Source organism: Microcaecilia unicolor, chromosome 7 (assembly GCF_901765095.1).
Source record: "Microcaecilia unicolor chromosome 7, aMicUni1.1, whole genome shotgun sequence".
In the NCBI taxonomy this organism is placed as follows: Eukaryota; Metazoa; Chordata; class Amphibia; order Gymnophiona; family Siphonopidae; genus Microcaecilia; species Microcaecilia unicolor.
The window spans coordinates 244,238,532-244,255,624 of NC_044037.1; the positions used below are offsets into that span (position 1 = coordinate 244,238,532).

Consider the following 17,093-nt stretch of genomic DNA (forward strand, 5'->3'; position numbering starts at 1 on the left):
AGGACTTCTCTTGTGGATACTTATGCTGTTTAGGCAAAAAACATAGGCAGCATTATTTCTTCATTGAGTTGAAAGGATATGACCATCTTTAGCAGGAATTTAGGAAGAATACAGAGTACTAACTTCATAGGTGACTAAGGCTTAAAGTTTGATTCTTCTAGTCCAGTGGTTCTCAACCCAGTCCTCAGGATGTACCCTGCCAGTAAGGTTTTCAGGATAGTCACACAAAGAGGCAAAACAGAAGCAAAGATCAACAGGTTAGCTTGAGGTAAGTCAGGAAAACGATAAAGAGATGATTGCGAAGCCAAACCAATATGGCACAGAAAGAATGTTTACTGGATGGACAGAAACCTGAAACAGCCATGTTTCAAAAGTCACCTGCATCAGGGGGATAATTTCAACTTCCTGTAAGATGACTTGGCAAACATCAGTAAATGGTGAACAGAAAGTAAGTGTTTGCTCTAAAAAAAACCTACTGTTTAGTTCATGTAGCTGCTGAATGAGCTGAAGTTATATTTGTTGGAATGTATTGTATTTTTACATGCATTGCCTGTCACCTATTATTTCTCTGTGATTACTCTGTGACCTCTGATGTGAATTACTTAGAGAGGTCACACAGCTATGCAACTTCCTGTGGGGTTTTGTTGGATTATTTGTAGTAAATAATTAGCAGATTTTAGTACACACAGCTTCAGCTTTAGAAATGTTAATTTCTTTCTTCATCTCTCTCTCATTCACCCCTGAATAATTCACTGCTGAGTCACTTTAAAGTTGAAGTAACAAAACATCTGTTTACTCACAGTTTGTAGTTAGATTATAATCAGACAGGCTTTTATATACATATTACTATACATTTGTATTATCAGCTCCTTCCATGTGCTTAGATGGTAATGGATGCTCACACCACCATAGATCCTCTCAGGTTAGGAGAGATCATGAGCTCCATGTGCTCCATGTGCTGCATCTGCTGCATCTAACCCCCACAGGAAGTTGCATAGCTGTGTGACCTCTCTAAGTAATTCACATCAGAGGTCACAGAGTAATCACAGAGAAATAATAGGTGACAGGCAATGCATGTAAAAATACAATACATTCCAACAAACCCCTTCTCATGCATAACTGTCATGCAATTATTTATTCATACAAAGTCCAAGCTTTATACGCAGATTCACAAAATGTTCTCTGGGTAACGGTTTGGTCATGATGTCAGCTGTCATCTCACTGGTGTGACAATAGTGTAGACTGATGACCCCTTCTTTCGCCAACTCTCGCACGTTGTGGTATTTCGTTGCGATGTGCTTGGTGCGTGACTGAACCTTGTCATTCTGTGACAGTCGGATGCAGCTCTGATTATCTTCCATTAACTGGATTGGTCTCTTTTCAGCTATTCCGAAATCCAGCAAAAGTTTTTCAATCCACATCAGTTCTCTGCACGCTTCCGATACGGCCACATATTCAGCTTCTGTAGAAGACAGACTCACAATACTTTGTTTATGACTGGCCCATGAAATGTGTACATTTCCATACATAAACACATATCCACTTGTGGATTTATAATTAGAATGATCCCCTGCCCAATCTGAATCACAGTAACATATTAGTTTTGGATTACTATTGGCTGAAATCTTTAATTTACAATCAATGGTACCCTTTAAATACCTTACCATCCTTTTAACTGCAGTCCAATCTGATTTGGTAGGTGAGCTGACCCTTCTGCTCAAAATTCCTACTGCATTTGCTATATCAGCCCTGTATGTGGTAGCTAGATATAAAAGCTTACCTATGGCTGATCTATATTGGATGTTATCTGGTAAAGGTTCTCTTACTGTTTCATCCTTCAGAAAATCAGTGATCATGGGAGTGCTTACAACTTGGGCATCTTGCATACCTAAACTTTCAATAAGCTCATTTATTTTCTGCTTCTGGCTTAGAAGATAAGAACCATCATTTTGTTTCTCAATTTCTATACCAAGATAGTATGACACATTACCCAGTTCTTTTATCTCAACATTGAGGTTTAAACACTTTACAATGTCCTTGTACTCTTGCTCACTTTTGCTTGCAATGAGCAGATCATCAACAAAAGCTAAAATGTATGCATATTGTCCATTTCTGCACCTAGTGTACAAGCATTTATCTGCTTCACCTTGCTTAAATCCTAAATTTGTCAATATTTCATGCAATTTATCATTCCAACATTTTGCACTTTGCTTTAATCCATAAAGACCTTTGTTTAATTTACACACTAGCTGTCTTTGTTTTGTATTTATGAAACCTGTTGGTTGTTCCATGTACAAGTCTTCAGTTATATCTCCGTGAAGAAATGCTGTTTTCACATCAATGTGTTTGACTTGCATGCCTTTTGAGACTGCAATGCTCAGAAGTGTTCTGATTGTCGTGTGTTTCACTGCAGGTGCAAACACTTCATCAAAATCTTCTCCATATTTTTGAAGATATCCCTTTGCCACTAATCTGGCTTTATACCTTTCCACTTTTCCTTGTGCATTCCTTTTTAACTTGAATACCCATTTGCATCCTATAGCTTTCTTGCCAGGAGGTAATTTTGTAAGAATCCAAGTATTATTTTTATCCAATGCATCAATTTCTTCTTGTGCTGCTTTATGCCATTCAGCAGCTTCTTCTGCTGGCATTTTCTCAATCTCATCCCATGTTAAGGGCTCTTGAGCTTCTGCTGACTTTGTTAGGTAAGACAGTCTTGGGGGTGGAACACCTTTGTTTTCCCTGGATGAGCGTCTGACAACAGGTTGGTCTGACCTTTCCGCATCCTCTAAATCTGAGAGTTCTTCTCCAATTGATTCCCCTTCTCCAACTGTACTGTCTTCTTCAATGATCCTTTCTGTGTCTGTTTCCTCTGCCTGTTCCTCGTTAGATACAGATGAGTTGCTTTCAGACATCTGCCTTGGTATGGCATTTATACACACTGGCATGTCTATTATGGTTCTAGTTTCATATTCTGGATGATAAGGCTCATCTGGGATAATCCAGCCTTTATCAACCCTCTTGTTTTCATCAAAATATGTAACATGTCTTATGCCAACAATGCCAGTTTTCAGATTCAAAATTCTATATCCTTTGTGTCCTGGAGTATAGCCAACTAAAATGCCCCTTTCTGTTGTGGAATCCAGCTTATGCCTTCTTTGCTTTGGTATATGAGCATATGCTGTACTTCCAAATGTTCTTATGTGTGACAGGTTTGGCTTCCTACCATGCCATGTCTCATGTGGTGTGCGCTCAGCGCCTTTAGTTGGCATTCTGTTTTGTAGGTACACTGCTGTGAGAATGGCTTCCCCCCATAGTCTTTTAGGGAGATTGCTATCTGACAGCATACATCTGGTCATTTCCACAATTGACCTAAATTTTCTCTCTGCAACAGAATTTTGCTCTGGTGTATAAGCTACTGTTGTGATATGCTGAATGCCTTCTTGTTCTAGAAATGTGCGCATGCTTTGTGAAGTGAACTCACCACCATTGTCGGTCTGAAGAACCTTTGGTTTTCTTTCAAATTTATTGCTCACCATGGCTACGTATTTCTTCAGCATGTCTGTGACTTGACTTTTCTCTTTCAGCAAATAGGCCACACAGTATCTAGAGAAATCATCCAAGAATATTAGCACAAATCTGTTATTTCCCAATGATGGGATATTAAACGGTCCACATAAGTCACTGTGTATTAAGTCCAGCACTTTATTACTCCTATTTCCTGTGTATGCAGGAAATGAGGGTCTCACACCTTTTGAGTAACACAGTCTATGCATTTCTCCATTTTACCAGCATCTGCACTTATCTGAATGCCGGTGGCCAGTTGCTTACTGTAAAGATCCTGGATCACCTTAGAATCACGATGTCCCAGGCGGCGGTGCCAGATTTCCGGACTACATTTACCATCATTCTTCCTTACTTGCGCCATATGTGAGGCTTCACCTGAAATGTTCAGCTTATAAACATCATTATGCATAAAAGCTTCAGCATACACTTCATCATTTTTAGAGATTGTGCACTTACTGTTTTCAAAATGAATCACAAATCCCTTCTTATCTAATGTAGATACACTAAGCATATTGCAAACTGCTTGGGGAATATACAAGACATCACTTACAGGAATTTCTTTAACTTCATTAGACACTTTGCATTTTAAGAATCCAATACCTTTTGCTTGGATCTTAGCAGTCCCTGCGTTTGCAGTTTTAAGAATACCTTCCTCTGGACACATTTCCTGAAAGAAATTCTTACAATTGGTTAAATGGCATGTGCTCCCCGAATCCAAAATCCAAGTACTTTCATTTGAATTATTATTTACCATAGTCAAAGATTTTTCTGCCATTAGAAAGCCCTTGTGTTTATTATTGTCCTTCATACATTTCCTGGTTTGAAAATTCTTTAGTTCCATTGGCTTAGGTGAGCTAGAGGGAGTGTTTTGTGTTTCCTTACACCATTTAGATACATGTCCCTCCTTTCCACATGAGTAGCAAATCAGCTTGCCCTTGGGTGGAGTTTTCCCATAGCTCCGCCTTCCTCTGTTCTTTGCCAAGAAATTTGTTTCATTTCTCTCTGACTTGCTTTGAGAACACATCTCCTCAGAATCATTTATTATGCATTCCTGCCTTAGTTTAGATGTTGCCTGTTCAAAAGATTGCCCTTCAATGGCTTCATTTACAGACCTAAAAACATCAAACTTCTTTGATAGTGAGGTAAAAAGAAATGCTCTTTTCAATGCATCACACATGGGAATTCCAGAAAGTTCTAGCTTTTGAAATGAAGACATAAGATGCATAATGTGATCATTACATTTACTTTTATCCCTTAATTTGGTTTCATTCAACTCTGCCAACCAAATTGGTTGCTGCTTTGCATATGTAGTTGCATACATAGTTCTCAGTTTATATAAAATGTCCTTTGGTGTATCTTTTCCCTCCACTAATATGGCTTGTTTCTCTGAGAGAGCTTCCAAAAGCATGCACTTCACATAATAGTTTGCATTGTCCCATTCAGCCATATTTTCAGCTGTTCTGTCTTGATCTAAGCATATATTTAATCTTTTTGCTCGAAGGAGACATATGAATCTTAGTTCCCACTGCCGATAATTAAACTCAGTTAATTTAGGCACCTTGAGAGAATAGAAAAATGGTGAATTTCTTCCCTCAGCCATTTTCTTAGCCTTCTGTCTGCTGTGTGGGGGGAGAGAGAGACAGACTGAATCTTTCCTTTAAAACTTAAGAGAAAAATGTGGCCTTTTTTTCTGCCTGGTAATATTTCTCTTCTTTTTCAATTCCTGGCCCTGGGCCCATAACCCTTTTGTTGGATTATTTGTAGTAAATAATTAGCAGATTTTAGTACACACAGCTTCAGCTTTAGAAATGTTAATTTCTTTCTTCATCTCTCTCTCATTCACCCCTGAATAATTCACTGCTGAGTCACTTTAAAGTTGAAGTAACAAAACATCTGTTTACTCACAGTTTGTAGTTAGATTATAATCAGACAGGCTTTTATATACATATTACTATACATTTGTATTATCAGCTCCTTCCATGTGCTTAGATGGTAATGGATGCTCACACCACCATAGATCCTCTCAGGTTAGGAGAGATCATGAGCTCCATGTGCTCCATGTGCTGCATCTGCTGCATCTAACCCCCACAGGAAGTTGCATAGCTGTGTGACCTCTCTAAGTAATTCACATCAGAGGTCACAGAGTAATCACAGAGAAATAATAGGTGACAATATTTACACTAAAGTGCTACTCCATTTTTTAGAAACTTCTTTATGACAATAGTCAGCATTACTGCCTAATTGAGCTGTATCTATTTTCAGAGCAAAGACTGCCTTTCTCTTGACCATTTACTAAATGTCTGCCACGTAATTGTTGCTAGAAAGAGAACCTTCCTGGTAAGATTCTTCAGACAGCACAACTACAAGCTTGATTGCAGTTTCCTGAGAGATGAAACGACAACATAAGGGCCCATGATACAGTAAGCTCTTTCTTCCTTCTTCCTTCCCCTTCCCTAGCATCTCTTCCCTCTCTATTAAACAATCTTCTGCCTGGTGGTCCAGCAGGAGACGTGTTGGCAGCCCTCTCTGGCAGTGCAATGGGATGTATGACCACAGAAAACATTTCTTCAGTTCCAGCTTGTGCTTAGAAGGTGCCAAGAAGGAAATTTTAGGTACCCAAGCAATCTGGTATCTAGGTTTTTTTCTACCCATAAATACAGGATTATAAAAAAAAATATCAACTAGAAAAACTTCCAAGCCAAAATAATGCTAGTTACAGCACTATAATCCTTTGAAGGACTAAAATAAACTTTCTGAACTGACAAAGGTAATTTCTGCATAATTTTCTGTCTGCACCAACCATCCGTCTGGGTCCATTGAGCATTTGGTGCCTCTCCAGAGCAGGAAATGGTATTTAAATTGCTACTGAGCAGGAAAAGAAAGTTCCTGGCACATATTATCCCTCATATTAGGAAAAGTACAACTTTCAACATCTCTTTCAAACTCATACAGGGATATTGCAACACACTCTACTTTCAAGTCAGCTAAGCTGAAGCGCTGCTTACATTACCTTGGGTACAAAACTTAGATTGTAAGCCATCTGGGGGATAGCAAAACACTTAGCATACCTTAAATGTAATTCTCCTTAATCTATTACTAAAAAGCCATGAGCCAAATCCAAATAAAATAAAGATATGTCAGTGCTGGAGTGCCCACTATGCAGCACATACACTAGAATACCCTAACGTGACAAAAGCAGCTCCAAGACTTGCACATAAATGTTGGCTGAAGTGGAAAAATACAAATAAGTACCTGTATACAATATGTAAGCCGCATTGAGCCTGCCATGAGTGGGAAAGCGCGGGGTACAAATGTAACAAAAAAAAATACATCACAAATGTGAGCAATGCGCAGCACCACAGGTATCCCTAGGCAATATGCATTGATCACACTTTGTACTCAAGCTGTTCTTTTACACTGGCTGTGACAAAAACTTGGTGAAGCATACTTTGAAGGCAGAGATACAGGCTCGGCATTTTTTTTTACCTTTATGTTAGGAGTATAAAGGTTCCTCAGAGAGGCCAGGGCAGCAGACAGCCCATCGGTGCTATACCCTATCCACACAGCCTGAAGAAAGCTAGATGAGATTCCATTTCTTTTACTCAGACCCTAGAAGAAATAGTAGTAATGTATGATTTTCAGCATGTGGTTATAAAATGAAATTTAGGCCGTACAAATAAAGTATATTTGCATTTTTATTCAGGCAAATCAGGCTCTCTTATACTTTTCTAATGATGCTCCTAAGTCAACATACAAGGAATCCTAAGGACATCTGTGTAAGAACAACTAAATGGCAGTTAAATAAAAGCACAAATTATAAATTATTTTCACTTCCTTTGAAGTGCTTATTGCTCATGATAATTTTATTTTTCACCTACAAATTGATGCCAAAGCCAACATATTATTTTGTGTCTACTTTGTTCACTATTACCTTACAAATAAAACCCCGTTGGCTCTTCAAGAAGCAAACAAAAGTCACCCAGGGTTGCAGTACCTAATGGGCTGACAGAAGGTACCATATACTATGTTCATTTGCTTTTCATTATATGTCAAGCTCCTGGATTCACTCTTCAGTTGCAACAGCTACCACATATAGTTACATATAAAACTAAGTATAAACCAAGACAACAGCTTTCCCACCCCCCTCCAAAATGGGGGAAAACTGTTAACTCAAATATAAACTCTGTGTGTGTCTGTGTGTTTATATTCAAGTATTTCTCTCCATCCCCCTTCCCTTGTGGTGTTCTGCATGTCTCACTTTACCGTCCTCCCACAGCTGATGCTGTCAGCGGCATCCCTGGATCACCAGTCTGGGGATGGTACGGTAACTCTCCCGGCTGACACCGACAGCACCATGGTCAGCCGGTGCAGAGACCTTGAGCATCTGTGCATGCTCAAGGCCTGCTGGCCCCCTCCCACTGTGAAACAGAAAGGTAAAGGACGGGGTGCCGGCAGGTCTTGAGCATGCACAGATGCTTAAGGCTTCTGCACCGTGTGACCACGATGCTGTCAATGTCAGCCGGCAGAGTTACCATATCACTCCAGACTGGTGATACAGGGATGTCGTCGAGTGAGACACTCTGCTCCTCCTTCCCACAGGAGGAAAGCAAGTTGAAAAATGCTGGACACCACCAGGGCTTGAATAAAAGTTGAGAGGAAATTTTTATCTTTTTTTGGGGGGGGGGGGGGGGGGGGGGGCAAATATTTCTTGGTTTATATTCAAGCATACAACATAATTATCTCCTCTAGAGACAATTGTCTACTGGACTATAGTTAGCTGATACCTTAAAAATGTGTGCTTTAAGGATGTGATGACCCAGTTCCATCGTTTGTTGTCGATTTAACTTTCCTTCTTGGCGAGAAAACATAAATGCCAGCAAGGCATGCCCATTCCTAGTTGGAAAAAAAAAAAAGATCTTATGAGCACAGGGTTCTGCAGACACATATGCAATTATGATTAGCCAATTGCAATTCTTAGTAAGGTTTAGCTAGCATACAAAATCTTGTCACTTTTATTTATAGCTAATGTTATATTTAATTTTCTTCCTCATTATACTGTGCAATCGTCACTTGGTTTGTGGCTTGATGTGATACTGAGAGCTATCCTATTAGTAGGTTAGCAACTAGCAGGGTCTCCTAAAGTGGATAGATCTCAGCTGAGGTGGCAGGCAAAGACAAAGCACCCATCTGGGTAGCAGCAGCATGGGACAGCATACGCTCCACACGATCACATTTCTGAAACAATGGAAACAAAACCGGCATTACCTGTGTGGAAGAAAGGCCTGGATATCTGATTCCATATCTTGACAAGACATGGCCAATTAGAACAAAAGAAACAAACTGCAGTATAGTCCTGGAAGGCATGCAACATACTACTAGGGAACAGCTGAAGACTCTTCAGAATAAAACCAGCATTTTTGAAGTGGTTGTAACAAAGCTCTCGGGACATCCGAGTTATGTAGCTGCACACAAAATTAAGAGTCAGAATCTGCAAAGATGTCTTACATATTAGGACACTGAACATATGAAGCGTAAACCAAGGAAATATGAATGCACACAACTTGATCTGTTGGGTGTCAATTTACTGAAATGGTCTGGCAGTGGGCACTTTGACTCCGATTATTGTATGGTATTCTACACCAGAAATGAGAGACAAAACGGTGTTGTATTTATAATTAAGAAGAAGCCTACAAGAACTGTAATGCAATACAGTTTAATTTCTATTCATCTATGAGAACGCCAATTTATAACTATTATGTAGGTACATGCACCAACAACAGATGCAGAAAAGGACAAAGTTAATCAGTTCTACAAACAAGTACAAACTGAAATCAAAAGAACATGCAAACAAGATATACTTGTAGTCATGGGCGACCGGAATGCAAAAGTTGGGAACAAAGGCAGCCAAGTGGTTGGAAAATATAGTTTGGCAACACACATGAAACTGGAGAACATATGATAGAATTCTGCACGACCAACAATCTGCTCATTTCAAACACCTTCTTCCATCAACATGAGTGGCCCAATGGATTGACCCCATCTGTGGAAGTCAATGATAGAAAAGCTCAATAACATCAGCAAATACAAAATGTGGAAACAACTGTGTTTCAGATCACCAGAAACTAGTATGCAAACTCAAGCTAAAGCTGAAAACGAGAAAGCCTGTCAAGAACAAAGCAAAGCATGATCTTAAAAGTATAATATCAGAATTTAAAGACAACCTACAAAATCAATTTGCCACACTGGATAGTAATGACAGAGAACCAGATGTTTTATGGGAAGATAACAGGAACGTTGTACTAGAAGTAAAAGGTCCCAGAAAAAGGTGAAAAAGGAAAAAAAACAAAATGGATGACTTAATCTCTCAAAAATTGTTCAGAATGTAAGGAAGCTAAAGTCAGAGGAGAAAGAAGTAGTCGACTAGGCTGCACTTTTCCCCTTAGCTTTTCATTCTATATGCAGAACAAATTATCAGAGAAGCAGGACAGTATGAAGAAACCAGAGGTGTGAAAATTGGGGGAAATGCGACAGCTGGACAATGAAGAAGACAGGAGAAAAAAATTGAATTATGCTTCTGGAGAAGAACACTGCGTATACAGTAGACTGTCTAAAGAACAATTAGTATTGGAGGAGATCAACCCTAAGCTTATCTTGATAGTTCAAATGATAACAGTTTGACTTTCACACTTCTGACACTTCATGCAAAGAGAAAGATAATTAGAGAAAGACACAATGCTTGGCAAGGTTGAAAGCCAATGCAAAAGGGGAAGGTCAACAATGCAATGGATCGATACAATAACAGCTATGGAATGCACTCTATCAATGATTAGTTGTCTGAAGACTGAACACAATTCAGGGCAACTATTCAGAGGGTCGCTGCCATGACACAAACTCAGTGGCATTTAACACATAGGCGGCCCAAGGCAATTTGCTGCCTGAGGCGAGGGATAAGATGCTGCACCTGCCCCCCCCCCCCCGAATCCAACATCTCTCGTTTCACATTCTCTCTCTTTCCCCCCTCTCCCCCCAGCCATAGTCAGGCACCTCCCCCCTTCCTTCCTCAACCCCCTTCCCTTTCTTGTTTTCCAAAAGTTGACAGTGGCAGCAGTGATTCCCATATGCTACCCTACCGCCATCACCTCTCAGGAAACATGAAGTTACATCAGACAGGCAGGCCACAGTACAGAGAAGAAGCTGGTGCTGGCCTGCAGGGTAGCGTATGGGGATCACTGCTGCCACTGACTTTTGGAAAATAAAAAAAAGAAGGTAAGACTCGGGTAAAGGGGTTGAGAAAGGAAGGGGTAAGAAAGACAGACTACGGCCGGTGTGGGGGATGGAAAGGAGCAATGCCACTCCATGAGGAACCCTGCCTCAGTTGGCTTAATGGTAGGGCCGCCACTGTAACAACATACTGTGCAAGGTTTTAAATCTCTCTATATTACTGGCAGTTACTTTGATGATTTATTCAGTCTTGCTGCCGTGTACACATGTGGGTTGATAGCATGAAGCACAAATTACTACATGCCATCTGCCAGGGGCAAAGAGTAGAGAAGCACTGTCCGACACAAATGAACTGCCTTTTATCCTGTGTTTCAGTGGCAGCAGGCCTAAAACAAGAAGCAGACAGCAGCAGCCTGCAGAGCTAATAGGCTGAGAGACAGCAAAGTGCTGGTGCCGATAAGTTCGACCCTCCTTTTCACATGGGCCTTGACAGAAAGTACCACAGCACCTACAGCAGCTTTTCAAAACCTTTCATCACTAGATCCCTTTGGTATACTTTGTGTCAACAACCGGCAGTATTTCAATGTAGGATTAGAAGTAGATGCATTAGTAAAAGGTGCAACTTTCTTAGCCAAACTACTCATTACAACTGAGATGAAAAGTAGAATTCAGAAAGACTAATAAGTGATGAGCTGAGAAACCACTGAATATATACATCTCTGCAGTTTAATAGTAGAGCATTACTTCATGTGCAAACAAAAAAAATATCAAGAATATATACATATCGCCACAATTGAACAAAAATTAAACAGTCAAGTATGACAATCAACATTAAGACCATCTACAATCTTCCAAGCACACACTGTCTCTACTAACCAACTGCTTTCAGTTGTTTTAGGAGCTGAAGGTAATTAGGCTCAGATCTCAAATGTGTGGGTAGGAATTCCACATCTGCAGCCCAGACATGGAAAAAAAACCTCAGAAAAGGAGATTGTCAGCTTTGCTGTGTTTACAAATGGAGGAGTCAAGCTTACATTAAAGAGGAGAAATGCTCAACATGGCTGATAGAAAGCCTCTCGCTACCGGTAACTTGGGTTCCACTTTCTCAATACCTTAAAAATATACAAGCAGAGCTTAATCTGTATTCGTTGAATAACTGGCAGCCAGTGCAATACCCAGGGCCGTGCCGATGCGGTAAGCGAGGTAAGCGCCGCAGGGGGGGCGCCCACCTCTGGAGGGCGCCGCCGCGGTGCTTACCCTCGCCCCGGCGCCCCAGCCCAATCGTGGACTTCGGACTTCCCTGCTGCCCTCACAAGCGTAGCGCTTTTGCGAGGCAGCTCGGGCTCTCCCTCCTTCCTTACTTGGTTCCCGCTCTGGCTCCCCGACCGGCAGCCCCCCCCGCCCCCGCGTGTTTTAACCTTTAGTCTCCAACGTGGCAGCGATGTCAATCAATGAAGAACGCACAACGACTCGCTTCCAGCTACTCTCTTCACACAGTGTCCCGCCTTCAGCGTCAGCGATGATGCACTTCCTGTTCCCGCGAGGGCGGGACACTGTGTGAAGAGAGAAGCTGGAAGCGAGTCTGTTGTACGTTCTTCATTGATTGACATCGCTGCCACGTCGGAGAGTAAAGGTTAAAACACGCGGGGGGGGGGGGGGCTGCTGATCGGGGAGCCAGAGCGGGAACCAAGGAAGGAAGGAGGGAGAGCCAGAGCTGCCTCGCAAAAACGCTGCAGCCTGCCACATGTAGGGGGGAGGGCAGGGGAGAGGAGAATTGTTGGCCATGTATGGATGCAGGGCAGGGAGAGAGAAGAAATCACTGGACAGGAGGGGAGAGGGCAGAGCAGGGGAGAGAATTGCTGACATGGATGGAGGGGAGGGCAGGGAAGAGAGGAGAATTGCTGGGCATAGATCGAGGGGACAGGGGAGAGAGGAAATTATCTGGAGATAGATGGAGGAGAGGGCAGGGGAGAACGGAGAGTTCCTGGACATGGATGGATGGAGGGGAGGGCAAGGGAGAGAGGAGAATTCTGGACATGGATGATGGGAAGATGGGATCCGGAGATGGGAAGGCGGTAGAACAAGAGGACATGAAATGAGATTGAAGGGGGGCAGACTCAAAAAAGATGTCAGGAAGTATTTTTTCACGGAGAGGGTGGTGGATGCTTGGAATGCCCTCCCGTGGGAGGTGGTGGAGATGAAAACGGTAACGGAATTCAAACATGCGTGGGATATGCATAAAGGGATCCTGTGCAGAAGGAATGGATCCTCAGAAGCTTAGCTGAAATTGGGTGGCGGAGCAGGTGGGGGGAAGAGGGGTTGGTGGTTGGGAGGCGAAGATAGGGGAGGGCAGACTTATACGGTCTGTACCAGAGCTGGTGATGGGAGACGGGACTGGTGGTTGGGAGGCAGGAAATACTGCTGGGCAGACTTATATGGTCTGTGCCCTGAAAAAGACAGGTACAAATTCAAGATAAACTTATATCTTGGGCAGACTAGATGGACCATGCAGGTCTTTTTCTGCCGTCATCTACTATGTTACTATGGATGGATGAATGGGGACAGGGGAGAGAGGAAATTTTCTGGAGATGGATGGAGGAGAGGGCAGGGGAGAACGGAGAGTTCCTGGACATGGATGGATGGATGGAGGGGAGGGCAAAGGAGAGAGGAGAATTCTGGACATGGATGGATGAATGGGGACAGGGGAGAGAGGAAATTTGCAGGATATGGGTGGATGGATGGAGGAGAGGGAAGGGGAGAATGGAGAGTTGTTGGACATGGATGGATGGAGGGGAGGGAAGAGAAATGTTGGACAAGGATGGGGGGAAGGAAAGATAAAGGAAGGAGATGCACACGGATGGAGTGGAAGGGAGAGAGGAGAAATGCTGGACATGGATGGAGGGGAGAGAAGACAAAGGTTGTAGATGCACATGGATGGAGGGGAGTGAGGAGAAATGCTTTATATGGATGGAGGGGAAATTGCTGAATTTAAAGGCTGGATTGGAACACTTTGAGGGCAGATGTTGAAACTGGAGAAAGGATAGGGTGGTAGACAGGACGCATAAGGACACAGAAAGATGGTGGACATGATGAGAGAAAAAAATATCAAATGGAAAGAAGACACTGGGACCAAAGCTAATAGAAAAACTAAATGCTCTGACAGCAAAGGTAGAAAACATTTTTTATTCAAAATTTATTAATTGGAATATGTCAGCTTTTGGAAATGTACATCTGTGATATTTTGCATGTAAGTTTCAATGTTTCTAGTATTGCTGCATGCTGTCTGACTTCTTGTATTTTGCCTTCATATCTGTTAAGCCATGTGTTTTTTCATGTGTGATCAAGATGCAGTATTCTGCTAGCGTGAAGTATTTGCAGCCCTTTTTGTTTATTTTGGTTTCACTAGGTTGTGTACTGGTGTTTTAGAGCCCGGTGTAATTATAGTGCTGCCTTTCCACACATAAAGGTTGTAGCTCGTCCTGTCCTTGGAATTAGTGCTGTTATGGTTTGGTAAGGCTATGAGTGTGTTTTGCACAAGTTTGTATATAGTGTTTTGCAGTGGAGAGATTGTGTGTTGGCCTTACTAAGTTGGCACCAAAACACCAGAAAGGGTGTACAGCGTAAATCATGACACACTACCTCTTGAAGGATCTACATATGGTCGTTAATAAAAGGAGCTCATTGTGAACACTAGCCACCCTAAAAGGGTGTTTTTTGGCTCTACACGTATCATGATATTATGATCCCTTGTTTCATATTGTTGACGGTCTGCATGTTCCATATGGTGGTATATTGGTGTATTAGGGTCTTCCCAGTGTAATATTTATGGTACAGTAAGGTTCTGAGTGTGTTTTTGCACAAAGTTGTGCATAGTGTTTTGCGTTTAGTATATGCTTTGAGCAACCACTTTATTCTTTGACATATGATACATATCTAATATCTAAATTTAATAAAAGGTATTAACTGTGACTTTTATTTTTACTTATTTTTTTTCTGTGTGTTGTCAAACACTTATGGAGGTAAGCTCCGCCCCTGGCCCACCCCTAACCCCGCCCCCTTTAGCCTCCCCAAACAGTTGGGCCACCGACCGCCTATGGCAGGCATGGATGGGAGGGCAGAGAGACAGGCATGGATGGGAGGGCAGAGAGGCATGGATGGGAGGGCAGCAGCAGGGCCCAGGGAGAGGACAAATTGCTGGAAGTGGAGGGGAGAGAGGAGGATTGCTAGCTATGGATGCAGCAGGGAAGGGCAGAGAGGGACAAGGATGGACATGGGGGCCCAGGGAGAGGACAATTTGCTGAAAATGGAGGGGAGGGGAGAGAGGAGGATTGCTGGCTATGGATGGAGGAGGGAAGGGCAGAGAGGGACAAGGATGGACATGGGGGCCCAGGGAGAGGACAAATTGCTGGAAATGGAGGGGAGGGGAGAGAGGAGGATTGCTGGCTATGGATGGAGGAGGGAAGGGCAGAGAGGGACAAGAATGGACATGGATGGGAGGGCAGGACCCAGGGAGAGAGAAGAAATTGCTGGAAATGGATATAGAGCAAGAAATGAAGAAGAAAGGAGAAAAGTAAAGAAATAAATGGAAAGGAAGCCCTGGAAATGGAGTTAAGAGGACAGATAGCAGCAGACTCAGATACTGGCCAGCATGATCGGAAAAAGAAAGTCACCAGACAACAAAGGTAGAAAAAAATCATTTTATTTTCATTTTAGCTTTTGGAATATGTCTACTTTGAGAATTTACATCTGTTATCTTATTTTGCAATGTATAGCAATTTGTTTCTAAGAATATTGCTGACAATTCCTGTCAGTGTGGCAAGTGGTGAGCGATCATTTTCACCGGGGGGGGGGGGGGGGGGGCCTGATCATTTTCACGGGGGGGTGAGGGGGCGCCAACTGATAGTCTGCAGGGGGGCGCCAGAGACCCTAGGCATGGCCCTGGCAATACCTCAAGTACTAAAGCTGCAGCATACACTAGATGACCTGCAGCATTCTGGGTAATCTGTAATGCACATACAAAACAAGCTGGAAGACGTACATAAACTGCGCTGCAGTAGTCAAAGCTGCCCAAGATGATTGGCCCCCAAGCAACAATTCTGGAGAGGGTGCCCAGAATGGGGGAGTCTACCTAAGATGATCCAGGAACAGCTGCAAGTGGGACCCCTGTTTCCTAGGGCTCTACTACAGAGAGAGGCTGCTTGACAGAATTTATACCACTGGCTGCAGTAAAGATCTAAAGTCCGTGGGAGGCAAGATATAGTTCAGTTTTCTAAATAACCACAGTTTGCAAAACTGTAGTCACTGTTTTCACTTGATCTTTCGACAAAAAGGCGGCTATCACATCCTTTAATTCTGAACCAGAAAAGAAACCTGCATCAAATCTACAAAACACACACACAGAAAAGCAGTACCAGCTTACCTTGGATCACATAAGAATTCTGTGCTTTCTCCATCTGCCCTCCATACAAGCCATTCCCTAAATGAAGGATGGCAAAACATGCGCGTCTTATCCCGCCTTTTCATCAAAAAGCACGAAAGGGCTTCCATTCTGAGCTGAAAATCCTTCCATTCTTGTTTCCCATCTACATACCCAGCGTTAATGGCTTGGAAAATCTGCTCATCGGTCATAGGATGAAGTGAGGCTAGTGCCAGGTTTAAAATTGGAAGCACTCTCTCAAAAGCGGAATTCGTAATAAATTTCATGTTGCATTGAAGCAGGTATAGTTCTGATAGAGACACAGGCACTACCTTGTAGCTTGCACTCTTAATCACCAAGTGCCCTCTTTCAAAAAGGTCAAGGGTTAGTTTCAAATAAAGATAGGATCCTTGACTTTTCATGATCAGATGGTCGCTGACTTTCCCAATTACACTATTTTCTGCTTTCCCACTCAAAGATATATTGTTCACAATTTCCTGACTGCAGGCAACTCTGTAGTGTGTATATGCATTCAGGTCACCATAGATTTCTTTGTTCTCCAGGAAGTCATCTAGGGATATTTTGAAGAAGGGCAGCGAGCTTGTTATTTCCTGCAAATTTACAAACATAATATCAACAACAGATGTATTTTACCAACCGTTTAGTCTCTCCAAGTCTGTTTTTATTTTATACGTTTATGGGCCATGTTAAGGTTCAGTGTATCATCACCTGAAACAAATTATTTGTTTTCGCCATAAGCAATGTTCCAGTATGTAATGTGATGTTTGATAAAAAGAAAATCACTTCATCAAGCAAGAACATATTAAAGCTTTTATGCACACACTTACATGTTTTCTGTTAAAACAACAAGAAAAAAATAACGGATCCC

The 17,093-nt window shown here is 42.2% G+C and overlaps 1 protein-coding gene across 1 annotated transcript in view; it reads right to left on the minus strand.

Annotated features, from left to right (window-relative positions):
• The window catches only part of TANC1 (tetratricopeptide repeat, ankyrin repeat and coiled-coil containing 1), a 296,811-nt gene that overhangs the window by 64,928 nt on the left and 214,790 nt on the right, over window positions 1–17,093 (minus strand). The window contains 3 exon segments of the mRNA XM_030209133.1: window positions 7,054–7,176; window positions 8,352–8,460; window positions 16,208–16,815. Coding sequence (XP_030064993.1) covers window positions 7,054–7,176; window positions 8,352–8,460; window positions 16,208–16,815 — 840 coding nt within the window.